The sequence below is a fragment of the Cucurbita moschata genome, unplaced genomic scaffold (genome assembly GCF_002738365.1).
Source record: "Cucurbita moschata cultivar Rifu unplaced genomic scaffold, Cmos_1.0 Cmo_Scf00009, whole genome shotgun sequence".
Classification (NCBI taxonomy): domain Eukaryota; kingdom Viridiplantae; phylum Streptophyta; class Magnoliopsida; order Cucurbitales; family Cucurbitaceae; genus Cucurbita; species Cucurbita moschata.
In genome coordinates, this window is record NW_019268525.1 from 2,203,183 (window position 1) to 2,215,739 (window position 12,557).

Genomic DNA, 12,557 nt, shown 5'->3' on the forward strand with positions numbered 1-12,557 from the left:
TTCCATCGGCAAAAAGATCAAAGAGAGGGGCGGCGCTGTTCATATCCACAAAACAAAATGGGGCTGCTGTTCCTGCTCTTGAGATTCCTTTATTTCACAGCTTATCATCATCGAGTATTCAGCAGAAGGGAATGGACTCTTGTAGCTCATCTTCGGACCCATATTTATTTACAGAACAGCCCCAAAAGGCGACCCATAGTTAATAGAATGAACAAACAATTGTCCTAGATTCATGGGCAAGACGAACAGGTCGGAAAAACCCAGCATATAGTAAAAGTAAACGATGGGTTGGTACGAATATATAGGAAAGGATGGAAGAATGAAGTTGTCATGTCACATTAGAATCGAAAAATTGGACATTGATTCACATTGAAACATATGTATATATATGTATATACAAGTGTAATAGTGATGTGTACACAAAAGAGTATATAATAGAACTTCCCAATTCTAACATCATCTTCTTCTACATTCCTTCCTAACTTCCATCCCTTACCATACCACCAACTTCGCTTCCATTGTTGAGGCTCCCAAGTGTGTTGTTTCAGCCATGGCGTGGCACAAACTCCCCACTTCTCTAACCCCATAAAAAATGCTCGCTGTGTTTCACACTTCGGAGATTTAAACAGCCCTGTTTGTCAAAATGGCTTTGGTCAGAGATACAGAACTCAGGAGCTTGATAAGAAATCAGGGTATCAGATGGGCAAATTTAATACCTGTATCCAATGGTTCCACTCCGTGTGCAGCGCTTTGAGAGATTGTAGCTCTCCATTTTGGATCTATTTCCATTTAATCCTCACCGATTCATTGGGCATTGTCGTCGGAATCGCTCCCAGAAGAACTGCCGTCGGAATCCGAATCTGCAAGGATTGTACCCCGTTAGCCTCTACTACTTGTGGAAACAATTCCCAAATCTCAAAACATCCACCACCACTTAGAGATGGGTTATACCACTGGAAGAGGAGGAATCATCACTGCTGGAACTACTCGAGCCGCTCGAACTACTGCTCGCACCGTGCCCTCCTCCAGCGTCTTTCTCGATCTCAACCGGTGGGAAATTGCTCGCAGGCATTTCATCGCCAATGTCCACATCTTCCTCCCCAGCCTCCCCTTTCCGTTGCTTCTTCATCTCCGAACCGACCTCCATTTTCTCAGGGGTTGGCTTAACCTGTCAAAATTCACAATAAATAAGCACAAGAAATGTAAACAATGGCTGCAGAATGTGGAATGCTCATAAGAGAAGCCAAGATCTGTATCGGCTCATTTACCCCATTGGTCTTGTTAGACGTAGCAGTGATAAAAGCCTGTCGTTTGATCTTGCTCATCATCTTCTTCCAGTTCGTCACCAGTCGGTCGAGCTCCCAGAGTGTTTCGGTATCAACGGCCTCAATGTCGAGCTCAATCTCGTCTCCATCCTGCTTCAAATGCCCATTTCTCTTCTTTATGATTTGCACCACTTGCTCCATTTTCTCCGGCGGCAAACTCTGCAACCCAATTCCCAATTTGTGCTTCTCCTCTAGTGTCATTTCCCTCTTATTTGGATCTTTAGCTCTCGGCTTCGGCTGTTTCACTGGCTTTACAGGCGGTGCCCGTAAAGGCGAGGGTGTTTTCACCGGCGATTGCATCATCGGCGGGGGGTTCGAGGAGCTCGACGGAGCTTTCATCGGCTCTGTCTTCTTCACAATTTGCTTCTGAGGATCCTTCTTCACTGTTCTTTCAGCCTCTGAAAGATTCCAGGAATTCGCTGGTAGCTCTTCCTGGTAGCTACGATACCGACGATCTTCTTCTTCGAGGACTTCACTCAGAGGTCGAAACAATTCCTCAAATCTCGACAGTAATTGCTCCGCCATAGCGTGTACATCGTGGCCCTTGGGATTATAGGTCATCGCGTTCTTGAAGGTCAACCTCACATCGGAGGCGAAATCGAACGGCGATTCGTACGCATCTTTACTCAAAATGGTTTTGACGGATCCCAAATCCATCGGACGCTTGACGACGTCGTAGTAATCGTGAAGGCCCATCCCTACCACATCGACCGGCTTGTTGAAGATCCAGCCATGTTTGTGCTTCATCAGTTTCGTCAAAATCTGCGAGCAAGTCTTCATTAGATTACCATTTTCTGAATTTGATCGCTTCAAATCCTTGCCGTTGCTCGACGTTGGTAGAGGCCGCTTGGTTCCCGAGGTTTTTGACGATTTTTTCTGGTGTTTTGGTCTGGAATGTTGTCCGCCTGAATTGATGCGATTTTTCAATTTCCGAATCTGTTCTAGCTCGGAGATTAACTTGCTCTTCAGCTCGATCAGCTCCTTCCTCGAGCACGAGGAAACGTTGAAGCTCACGTATTGACAAAAATCGACGCCGTTGGACAATCTAAGATGATGATTGATTGACGATGCATCATCTGATGCTGATTGAGTCACAGCCGGCGATTCATCTTTCTGAAAACCGTTCATCTCGCCATGAAATAGTTTCTTATTAAATTTAGGGTTAGGGTTAGAAAAAGGTACTTTACCCATGAATTCACCTTCCGTACCACGGCCGTTGCCTCTCGGCTGCGGCCAATTGGATTCGTTTCGGTTAGCTAAGACGGCGGAAGCCATTCCTGTACGGAATCCAGAATTCCCAGTAGGATTCCGACAGGGATCCGTCGAGAATTTCCCAATGTGGTTGAAGGATTAAACATTAATATCCGAGAAAGTCCTTCCTACGCGCCCAAAAATTCCTCACGCGCCGCCGCAGACAAACAAACAGAACCTCCTTCAAGATGTACACAACAAAAACGAAAAACAAAAATGAAAAAAAAGAAGGAATCTTGCAGCGCTAGGGTTCGAGGATTTGGGTTGATCCTGACTTCTGAGCGAGGAAGAAGAAGGGCTAGGGTCTGATCTTAAAGGCGTGGAGATCTGCCCCGAAAAACTTCGGGCAGAATCATGACCATCGATGCACTTTCCCTCATCAATCGAACGGTCTACGCTCTCTCTCTCCTGCCGGTGAAATGACCAAATGACCTGGCATCAACGGTCCATATCTCGAGCTATCTACACGTGGACGAATTGAAACCGTAGGATGGAGCTGTGATTTGGGGAGATGCGTTTGGGACGAATTTGGGCCGAATTTGTCGTGCATTTAGGGTTTCGTATAATTCACTCACTTTTTTATTGAGTTTTGTGGGCCCTACAGCTGCTGATGTCGACCGAAAGGCGATTGGCTGATTTTCTGCGCTGGGTGTGAAGAGGTGGGCCCCACCGGTGGGGTCGTCCAAAACGTGTGAACAAACCCCTCCTTTTTGCCCTTTGCACTATGTGCTAACTTAGTCAATTAAGGGGTTTTTTGGTAAATTCATACTATAATAATAATAATATTATTATTATTATTATTTTAATTTCTGAAAAAAAAAATGGCCTGAGTCTGACCTGGCGGTTGTACTTCTACACCCATATTTCTTTCCTTTTCCTCCGGATAATGACAAAATATAATTAAACATAAATTTAAAAACGTATTAGTTGTGTAATAAATCAATTTCCACGTGTCCACAAATCAACTTTTAAACTTTCTTTTCTCTAATTATTTATTTTTAGGAAAATTTGATCTCACTCACTTTAATTAATATCTATCTATAAATATTCCAAACAATACTTCCACCTTTTTATTTTTTTTCCTTTTATAATTAATATGTAATTTTGCTTAAAATCTTAATATTTCCATTTTTATAACATATTTATTTATTTTATTTATTTTCTTTACACCAAGTAAAAACCTTGTATTTTGGTTAAGAATATTCATTTTAATGAATAGTCATGTCTCAAGGTATAGAAATGAGATTGTATATTACATCAGGTTATTATTTTAATTATTGAATATTTAATTTTTAGAAATAATTTTATTTGAACGGAAGACTAGACTGTGTTGTAATATTAAAATTCAGGTTTGGAAAAATATAATTATTTTTATTATGATATTTTATAATATTTTCTTTAAATAATTATATTTATAGTTCCCTTCATATTTTTTTAAAAATAATTTTTATTAGGTTGAGAGTAAATCAAAAATATAAAAACTAAAACAAAAAAAATTCTTAAAAATCTCAATAAATAGTTGTAAATTTAAGTATTTAACAAGATACATAGATTTAGATTTAAATTTTAAATTATTACTATAAAAGGTAATATATTTTAGGAACCAAAATATAATAATTAAAGTCATGGAGTAATGATGGAGAGAATGAAAATTTAGTGTGGTTATAACTTTAATTAATATCTCTTCTAACCTTAAACGTGATTAAAATACTATTATGGACCTTTTTTATTTAAAAAAGTCAATGTTATTTATTAAAAATTCCAATGCCTTCACATCACTATTTTATTTGAATTATTTTGTCTTGAAATATTGACGAAAAACACATAAATTATTAAGAAATTATCATATGCCATTGAATATTTTAGAAATTACTTCGAAAAAAATAAGCAATTAAATATATTTTTATATTTGCTCGTTAAAATTTGAACCGAAAATAGTATTCAAATTTTATATTAAATATACTAAGAAAATCAAAACAATATTAATTAAAATAATTTGTTTTTTTTTTAGTAAAGGTTAAAAAAGTAATTAAAAGTACAAGAAAAAAACAGAAACCATATACCAAGATTTAAAGAGAAGCATCCAAAAAGTTTAAATAATAAGGAATATTATTATATGAACGAATATTTCTATAATAATAATAATAATAATAATAATAATTGGTGACACAAAAATGGCTACTTTTTATGGGTTATATTTATAATTTATGAAAAGGTAGCTCACATCAGTTCAAAGACCTATGCTACACTATTTTTCAATTAACTATCAACGCTATCAGTATGATTAAAATCAACACAGTTTCATTAAATGACTACACAACTAATCTCATCTAAAATAGAAAAAAGAAGGCCTTGTACCATTGGTTGAATAGCTTCATCCAATTATGAACTCGCACCATTTTCATTCCTTCCCTTTTGAGTTCAAACACCATAGAGATCGAAAAACTCGAATATCAGATTTTTCGGTCTAGGATATACGTCTTAATCGATTGAGTTATGTTCAAGTTTGTTGTACCGCCCGATCCCACTGTTAGCAGATACGGTCTTTTTTGGGTTTTCCCTCGAGGTTTTTAAAACGCATTTGTCAATGAGAAGTTTTCATACTCTTATAAGAATGATTCATTCTTCCCTCCAATCGATCTGGGATCTCTCATTAGCTTTATAAAAACTTATACTTTTGCAACCATCGAGCTTCAGGACATAAGTCGCCTTTCCTTGAGAAAAATCCTATGAGAAAAAAGTTCAACCTAAATCAAATGAACGCCAGACCATCAACTAAATCCAACCTAAAGCTGCAAAGCATCCATCTCTCATGCAGGGTTTTAGGTGGTCTGTTAACTTGGATGAAGGTGTATTTGGTTGGTTTTTGGTTCTTTCCAAAGTCAGGCTAGCTGCTGGCTGCTACAACTACCTAATGGTTTACAAATGTTCAGCTATTGAGTACCTGAAACACTAGCAACAAGTGAAAGCCGACTTTCCAACATTTTCAAGCACTGAAACCTATCAGATGGATCAACCCAAAGATCTTTGCAAATTTACAATATTTAGAAACCAACGCATGCATCTTTTACAAAGGAACACATGGTCAGGGGCAATCCTAGGATGACCCATAAAGATCCACAGCCAAATTTGCAAGGAAACATGTGTGTCATGTATGATCATGATAAATGCATTCTGAGCTATGACCAAAAATCAATGAGATTCATCCTAGTTCATGGGTGGAAGCCAAAGATCATTTGCCAGAGCAATCAATCTATCAATTCTTATAAAATCCATTGAATGTTCTTGGATGGCTATGATTTTGTGAAAGTGAGAAGCCAGCTTATAACGTAAAAAAGAAAAAGAAAATCCATATCTTTAGTACAATGGAACGGAATGGAAGTCTGTTCTGAAATGGAGAAATCCTTAAAGCACAATTTTATTGAATGCAGAAATGTGGAGTAAATGTTTGTGTTGCGCTGAGTCAAGATAAGGCAGTTTCAAAAGTACTTGTTTGTATAATCGACACTCAATATTTGAATACCCTTCTGTTTATAGCCGTATCAGACTTACATCTTTTCAGGTTCCTTTGGATCGGAATCAACCGGTTGTTTCTCTTCCTTCACCTTTTTACCATCCACAGCATCACTTGGGATATCCAGGCCCAGAGGTATCTTTCCAGGATAATTAGTCGTTGAGGAATCCGACCCGACCATACTGGCAGCATAAAAGACATAAGGATCAGGAAGAGGAATTTTTCTTTCAAGTTTAATAGCTCATAACCTCACCTTCTATCAACTATGACAATGGAACGAAGCTCGCAATTAGCAAAGCTGCAAGTAGACAAGACAATGCATACATCATTACAGAGTTGATGATATTTAAACGTTACAAAATCAAGAGCCCATCAATGTAGCCAAGTTCAAAAACAAAATTAATGAATTTAAGTCATGAGTAAGGTTTAAAAAGATGAAGAAAAAAGAGGTCCTTTCTAGAAAAAAAAAAGAGAAATGGTAGAAAAAAAAGACTTCATTGACGAGAAGATGAGAGCAGCATCACAATATGCTAAAGGTTACAATTTACACAAGTCAGCGGTTATGGAATTCAAACATGGGATTTAAATTTAATAATTTGAAAGTAGAGGTGCATTGAATTCACTAACTGTTTGCATATTTCCTTTTTCACCAAAGGGTGGCAGTCATTTCCAAACGCAGTTAGAGTATGAGACAAAAATCCACTATGAGTAACAACGGCTATCTCCTTCTCCTTTCTCGTCCACAACCTGCAAGAAAGTAGCAAAAAAGCTATACCAAATTAACAAACAAGGTGATATCCGAGGAAGAATTTTGTACTGCTGTGTTCCATCAATCCACAAGTTGATATTTCCATTGATAGATTGGTGAATTGAGAGGTAAAATCTTTTTTTGAAATGTAATCCAATAATAAGGTCAAGGGGAATGGTTAATATTATCTAGACAGTGGAAGAATTATGCTAGCAATTGTAAGAACTACCAAATAAACTATACTGATTAATTATATGTTAATTCAAAGTTGCATTGCAACATTACTAGCCCGTTGAGAATAATGAAAAGAGACAACAGACAGGCAAACAAAAATCAAGGCCAACAAGAGGAGCTGAAGCCACAACAGAAAACCCGAACACCAATTGCAAAAATAGGCTCCAGTTATTAACAAGCAAGAACAAAGGAATACCCTGGAAAAATGGGAGAGGCTTTGTAGTCGATTATTGTAACCACTATAGCAGATATTGTCCTCTTTGGGTTTTCTTTTCTGGGCTTCCCCCGAAGGTTTTAAAACACGTTTGCTAGGGAGAGATTTCCACACCCTTATAAGGAACACTTCGTTCCCCTCTCCAACTGATGTGGGATCTCACAATAATAAAGTCTATGACCGCCCTAAGGCTTAGACTCTAAAACGCTTTGTAGTCAATCTTAAAAACTTAAAGTTCATATTTGCTATTAAACAGCAACAATGAAGCTGATAATTGTGAAGTGTAGGTGACACTAAAAGCTATTCCATTTTATTTCCAATCTCTATCGAATGAATTAAGCACAAAAATATTTGACTAAATTAGAATTATGCAGTCTGCATTATCCGGTTATATCTTATCTAGACATGTCTTCAACCTTTGAATCAATAAGGTAAGATCTACTGTAAAATGAACTATCAACCATTAATCCAGCCTCCAAACAAGTCAAGATTTTGTAAGAAACCATCGTGCAGATTTGTCCACCGAAATCTACATCCTGTAACAGTGAATCGCGCTAAACAAATAGCCAACGACATTTTCATGGAATTAGTCTAATTCTGAACTATCCTTAATCATTTAAATAGACTGAGATATGTAAGCTACATGCACAAATTTCCTTCTTCTCTCTCTTCTTCTTCTTCTTTTTTTTTAATATCAACCAGGCAGCCTCAAGAAATCAGTGTAAAAATAAGAAACTATAATAAACAAAATATTCACCAATTCAGGAACTCCAATCCTCTAGCTATCAGTTCTTCCCTTGTCTCTCTAACATCAGCCTTCCACAATACATCCTCGTCACTTTCTATCTGCATAGAACTTTGGGTGTTAATCAACAAACATAACTCATCAATCAATGTTACAATTTCTTGGAATGAAGAAGCTTAAAATGAGATCAAACGCTTCTTGAAGATTATTTAAAAATAAAAATAAAAATAATAAATAAATAAAATTTCCACAGGTTATTACAATATCTCATGTACTTGCCAGTGAAAAATCAACTGCAGGAAAGAGGAATTGATAGTCACTGATGCTTCTCCTCTTATCACAAGGATGAACTCCCTGTAAGATATGTAAAGCAAATATAAACATATAACGAATATAAGAAGCATCAGCTAAATAGCTTCTTCATAAGAATTAAGGGTAATTGAAGTTATGATAAATTAGTAATCAAGGCTCGACAGACTTGCATAGAATGTGCATATGTAGATTTCTAACATCACTAGAATTGAACAACAAGCTCATACAAAAGGCTATATGTATCAGTAGAGTCAAATAACCACAGCCCCCTGCACCACGTTTAAGCCATTTACCTTCTCAATCACAAATCAATCTACCTCCACAAATTGCATCATACACAAATGTAGCTGAAAAGAATTAAATTTAACTAACACATACCAAATGTTCACGACAAAGCTCAGCAGCAGCAATAGGAGGGCAGTTCAGACTTGAAATTGCAGCTCGTGCACTATTGCCTGCATTTGCAATCATTAGGGGCAACACGTCCATTCCAGTTGTATAGCCTCCACCACCAAATACTCCAACAGCGGTTTGTAGAGTCCTAGAAGATAATCGACCATAAACAAAATCCCTCATATTTTCCATTTTGGCACATGATTCATTAGAGATCTAACTTGGGTTAATATCAACTTCCAAGCAAAGTATACATAATGTAACAATTAAAATCAAGCATTTAAAAGGAAGAAACTGCGTTCTGAGGAATTTATAACATTCAACCATTGGCTTTGTATGGGAAGAGGCACGAACACATTCATCTCTTCTTCTTTTTTGCACTGTCAAAGCATGAAAGGTAGTTGTCTTCTGATATTACAAGTATTGGTTACAGAAAATATTTCTATATAGTTTAATGTTCCTATCCTTTTTAAACTATTGCCTAGACTAAGAGCAAGTTCATGAAAAAAAGGTTTTCTACATAAAGTTGTGCATAAAAGAGTGTATGGCATTAATACCTGAGCAAAGGGGATGTTACAACCAAATCAATCCTCTTGGAGAGACCAGACTCATGAACATGTTTACGCAAATTATCGATCTGTAACAATTGAAAGATATCATATTAGTACTTCTCTGCAGGAAAAAGCATGAACTCTTCTTTTATCGTCTTTACAATTTGCATTTGCTGACCTGCTGCCATCCAAGCTGAGTAATGTGAGCATCAAAAAATTCAGGACGCATATATGCTTTATAACTCTTTTCTCCATCAACGTTGTGAATCCCCTGTGCATGCCTGACCTGGATGCATTGTTTTATAAGAGCCCTTGATTTGCGAGCAAAAGCCAAGAAAGAAGGCCATCTTGAATGCCCTTCAAGTCAAATAAAATCTGCTTCACATCTGCAATACTCATTAGATATAAAAGTAAGCAGTTCTCAAATTCGATACTAACCAGGTGAATCGTTTTACATCGATGCAGTGGATACAGACTAAGGCCTGCACCATTTTCCATATCTACAGCAAACATAACTACATCAGCTAAGAGCCAAACAAATATTCAAAACAATCAAAAGTTCAGTTCATGAACTTTAAAAAATCAAACCTAACACGTGATAAACATCAATCACGCCACAAACAAAACCACAGATCATAATAAATGCCAAAACTCAACGAAAACCAACAGAAACACCCAACATTTCAGCACAAACTGAAACAAACAAAAATAAAGATGCAAAAAAACAAGAATCAAAAGCACAAAAATGGAAGCTGACCGGAGAATCAAAAAGCAGCAAGAAGTTGCTGAATTGAGGTGGGGGAGATGAAAGAGAAGAGGAATTAAGGAAGAAATCGAGCGGGAGTTTGACCAATGGGAGCGATAATCCGAATATGAATATCGGTGAATTTGGTTGCCCTTTGTGTTCAAGATCTGTTTATTGGGTTTGGGGAATTGGCGTATCCGCCAACTGTGTGGACTCTGGATCTGAACCATTACCCATTTCTACAGTTACGCACGTGACTGTTCTTTCTCCTTCGCTCTTCCAAGTAATTTCTATATTTTAGTAACTTCCATGACTTTTTCTTAATAAAACCTTCAACAATTTTTATATTGTACCAACCAAAATTGTTATCAAATTACACGTTTTAATCGTCACATAAAATTTTTTAATTACATATTGTTCAAATATGTCAACAAAATAGTTGCATTAAATAAATTATTAATTTTTTTAAATATATTTTGTTAGATGAACACGATTCTCCAATAGTACGATGATTCTTGAATTATAAACCTATGATTATTCGGGCTTTCACCATCCAACACCTTCCATCGAACTCCTTTTCACACCTCCCATCGAACAAATTACGCTTCCCCTTAATCGAGCCTTGACTCATTTTTCCGACATTTGATAATTCTATTGACATGGCTAAGTTGAGGGCATGGTTCAACATTTGAGGATTCTATCGACATGACTAAGTTTATAGCATGCCTCTTATACCATGTTAGACGAACATGTACTCTCCACAATGGATGATATTGTCGACTCTGAGCATAAGCTCTCATGGCTTTGCTTTGGGCTTTCCCAAAACGCCTCATACCAACGAGAGAGTATTCGTTGATTATAAACCTATAATTATTCCCTAAATTAGCAGATGAAGAACTTTCATCATCCAACATATTTTACATCTAAATATTAAATTTTTAACATATTTTAGATTTTCTTTACGTTTTAAATTAATAATTGTTATATATTCTTATACATCATTTTGATTCGGGAGTTTTTAATATATATATACACAGTAAACATGTAAAATTTAGACATTTCTACTCGTTCTAATCGAATTTATTTTGAATTAAACCTATATTTTAATTAATTTATGCTCAAATATTTTAGATTATAGTTTTTTAGAGTAAAATATAATAATTATGAACTCTACGATTTATTTAGTATACTTTTAATTCAATAATAAATAGGAATAAAATTATTTGAATATATTACATTAAAATTAAAGGTTTAAAATCTTCACTTTGACAATTAAATTAAATAAAATAAAATGCAATGACATTTTTCAATAATATTTATTTGTGGGGTTATGAGTCATAAATTTTATTGAATTGTGTGAGGTTTGGTTTGGTACGCTATTTTCTTAATAATTTAGGGAAGAAATTGAGGTAAATGAAATGAGTGGGAATCGTACAATTATAAGTTGAATGTGGTCCCAACATTTATCATTACAAAATTAATACACTATAAATTTATTTCAAATTTAAATAATATTTTAGTTTATTTATTCATCTCTGTTGAAAAAAATTAGTTAATTGCTAATTAAAAAATTATTAAAAATAGTTTTATTATAAAATTTATGAAAATTTAGTCCTTATCTAACCATTTAATACCATCATCTTATTTTTTATTAAATCTTATTTCATTAATATTTCAACGAATAAATTAAGAATTAGATATATTTATAAATTACGTATTTTAAAATTGTAAACGGAACAAATTAACATATAATTTTGAATTGTTATAGACCAATAAATTTTGGGCCAAAATAATATTTTCGCAAATAATTTACCAGCTGGTATTATAAAATCAATCATAAAAATATTAATTTAATGTTGATAAAACATTTAATCAAATATTAATTATGACAAGGAAAATCATTATAATTAAATATTAGAGAATTTATGCGATATAAATTAATGATTATTATTTTTTAAATGATATTGTATTTTGAAGTTAATTTTATTGTTTTATATGATTTTAGTATTTTTAAAATGAATTGTTAATACAAATTCAAACTTGGTAAGCTTATTTTTTTAGTACAATATTAAGATGTTTTTATATTTTTTAAAATGAAGGTTATATTAATATATATATATATATATATTAACAAAATATTTAATATATATATATATCATAGACGAATTCGATAGTGGAACTCAATTCGTGTAAAAATATGCTAAATTAATACAAACACTCTCGCATTATTTCAAAAATATCCTTAAATTAAAAGTTTCAATAATACTTTTAATTTTTTTTAAAAAAAATCTAAAAAATACCTATAAACGGTTTTAAAATATTATTGCCCTTAATTTTTTTTTAATTTTTTATTATGATAAAGGTTAACCCTTTGTTTCAAAAATATAATTTTAAAATTTAAAAGTGTTTAAAAAATAAATTTTCAAATATTTCATCCCTTGTCTTTAAACTTAATAGAAAATTTAGAAAAAACATATTTAAATTTTTTTAAAAGTTAAAAAATATATTTACCTTTAGTACCATAT

The 12,557-nt window shown here is 34.4% G+C and overlaps 2 protein-coding genes across 4 annotated transcripts; both read right to left on the bottom strand.

The window, feature by feature from the left end:
• Positions 1 to 337: 337 nt before the first annotated feature.
• LOC111447952 (transcription factor GTE7-like) lies at positions 338 to 2,857 on the bottom strand. Its single transcript, XM_023087358.1, has 4 exons — positions 1,269 to 2,857; positions 952 to 1,168; positions 717 to 860; positions 338 to 631 (listed from the first exon to the last, which is right to left on the bottom strand). The coding sequence occupies exons 1-3, from the start codon at positions 2,598 to 2,600 to the stop codon at positions 805 to 807; spliced, it is 1,605 nt and encodes a 534-aa protein (XP_022943126.1). The 5' UTR covers positions 2,601 to 2,857; the 3' UTR covers positions 338 to 631; positions 717 to 804.
• A 3,110-nt stretch (positions 2,858 to 5,967) lies between these two features.
• On the bottom strand, positions 5,968 to 10,269 carry LOC111447953 (phosphoglycerate mutase-like protein 1). Of its 3 annotated transcripts, none has more exons than XM_023087359.1 (10): positions 10,031 to 10,269; positions 9,726 to 9,793; positions 9,466 to 9,573; positions 9,294 to 9,373; positions 8,722 to 8,884; positions 8,311 to 8,385; positions 8,044 to 8,132; positions 6,718 to 6,837; positions 6,344 to 6,388; positions 5,968 to 6,272 (listed from the first exon to the last, which is right to left on the bottom strand). In XM_023087359.1, exons 1-10 carry the CDS (start codon positions 10,260 to 10,262, stop codon positions 6,125 to 6,127), a joined length of 1,128 nt encoding a protein of 375 aa, XP_022943127.1. In that variant the 5' UTR covers positions 10,263 to 10,269; the 3' UTR covers positions 5,968 to 6,124. The 3 variants fall into 3 exon arrangements, with proteins under 3 accessions (XP_022943127.1, XP_022943130.1, XP_022943131.1); XM_023087362.1 differs by having other exon boundaries at positions 9,726 to 9,787; positions 10,045 to 10,268; XM_023087363.1 differs by having other exon boundaries at positions 9,466 to 9,644; positions 9,726 to 9,787; positions 10,045 to 10,266.
• Between the last annotated feature and the right edge of the window lie 2,288 nt (positions 10,270 to 12,557).

Coding starts and splice junctions, on each gene's coding strand:
- LOC111447953 (XM_023087359.1), bottom strand. CDS start 10,262: ATGGTTCAGATCCAGAGTCCACACAGTTGGCGGATACGCCAATTCCCC. Junction 9,574..9,725: donor GATGTAAAACGATTCACCTG/GTTAGTATCGAA, acceptor CAATGCATCCAG/GTCAGGCATGCACAGGGGAT. Junction 8,133..8,310: donor CTGCAGTTGATTTTTCACTG/GCAAGTACATGA, acceptor AGTTCTATGCAG/ATAGAAAGTGACGAGGATGT.
- LOC111447952 (XM_023087358.1), bottom strand. CDS start 2,600: ATGGCTTCCGCCGTCTTAGCTAACCGAAACGAATCCAATTGGCCGCAG. Junction 1,169..1,268: donor CGTCTAACAAGACCAATGGG/GTAAATGAGCCG, acceptor GAATTTTGACAG/GTTAAGCCAACCCCTGAGAA. Junction 861..951: donor TGATTCCTCCTCTTCCAGTG/GTATAACCCATC, acceptor CAATCCTTGCAG/ATTCGGATTCCGACGGCAGT.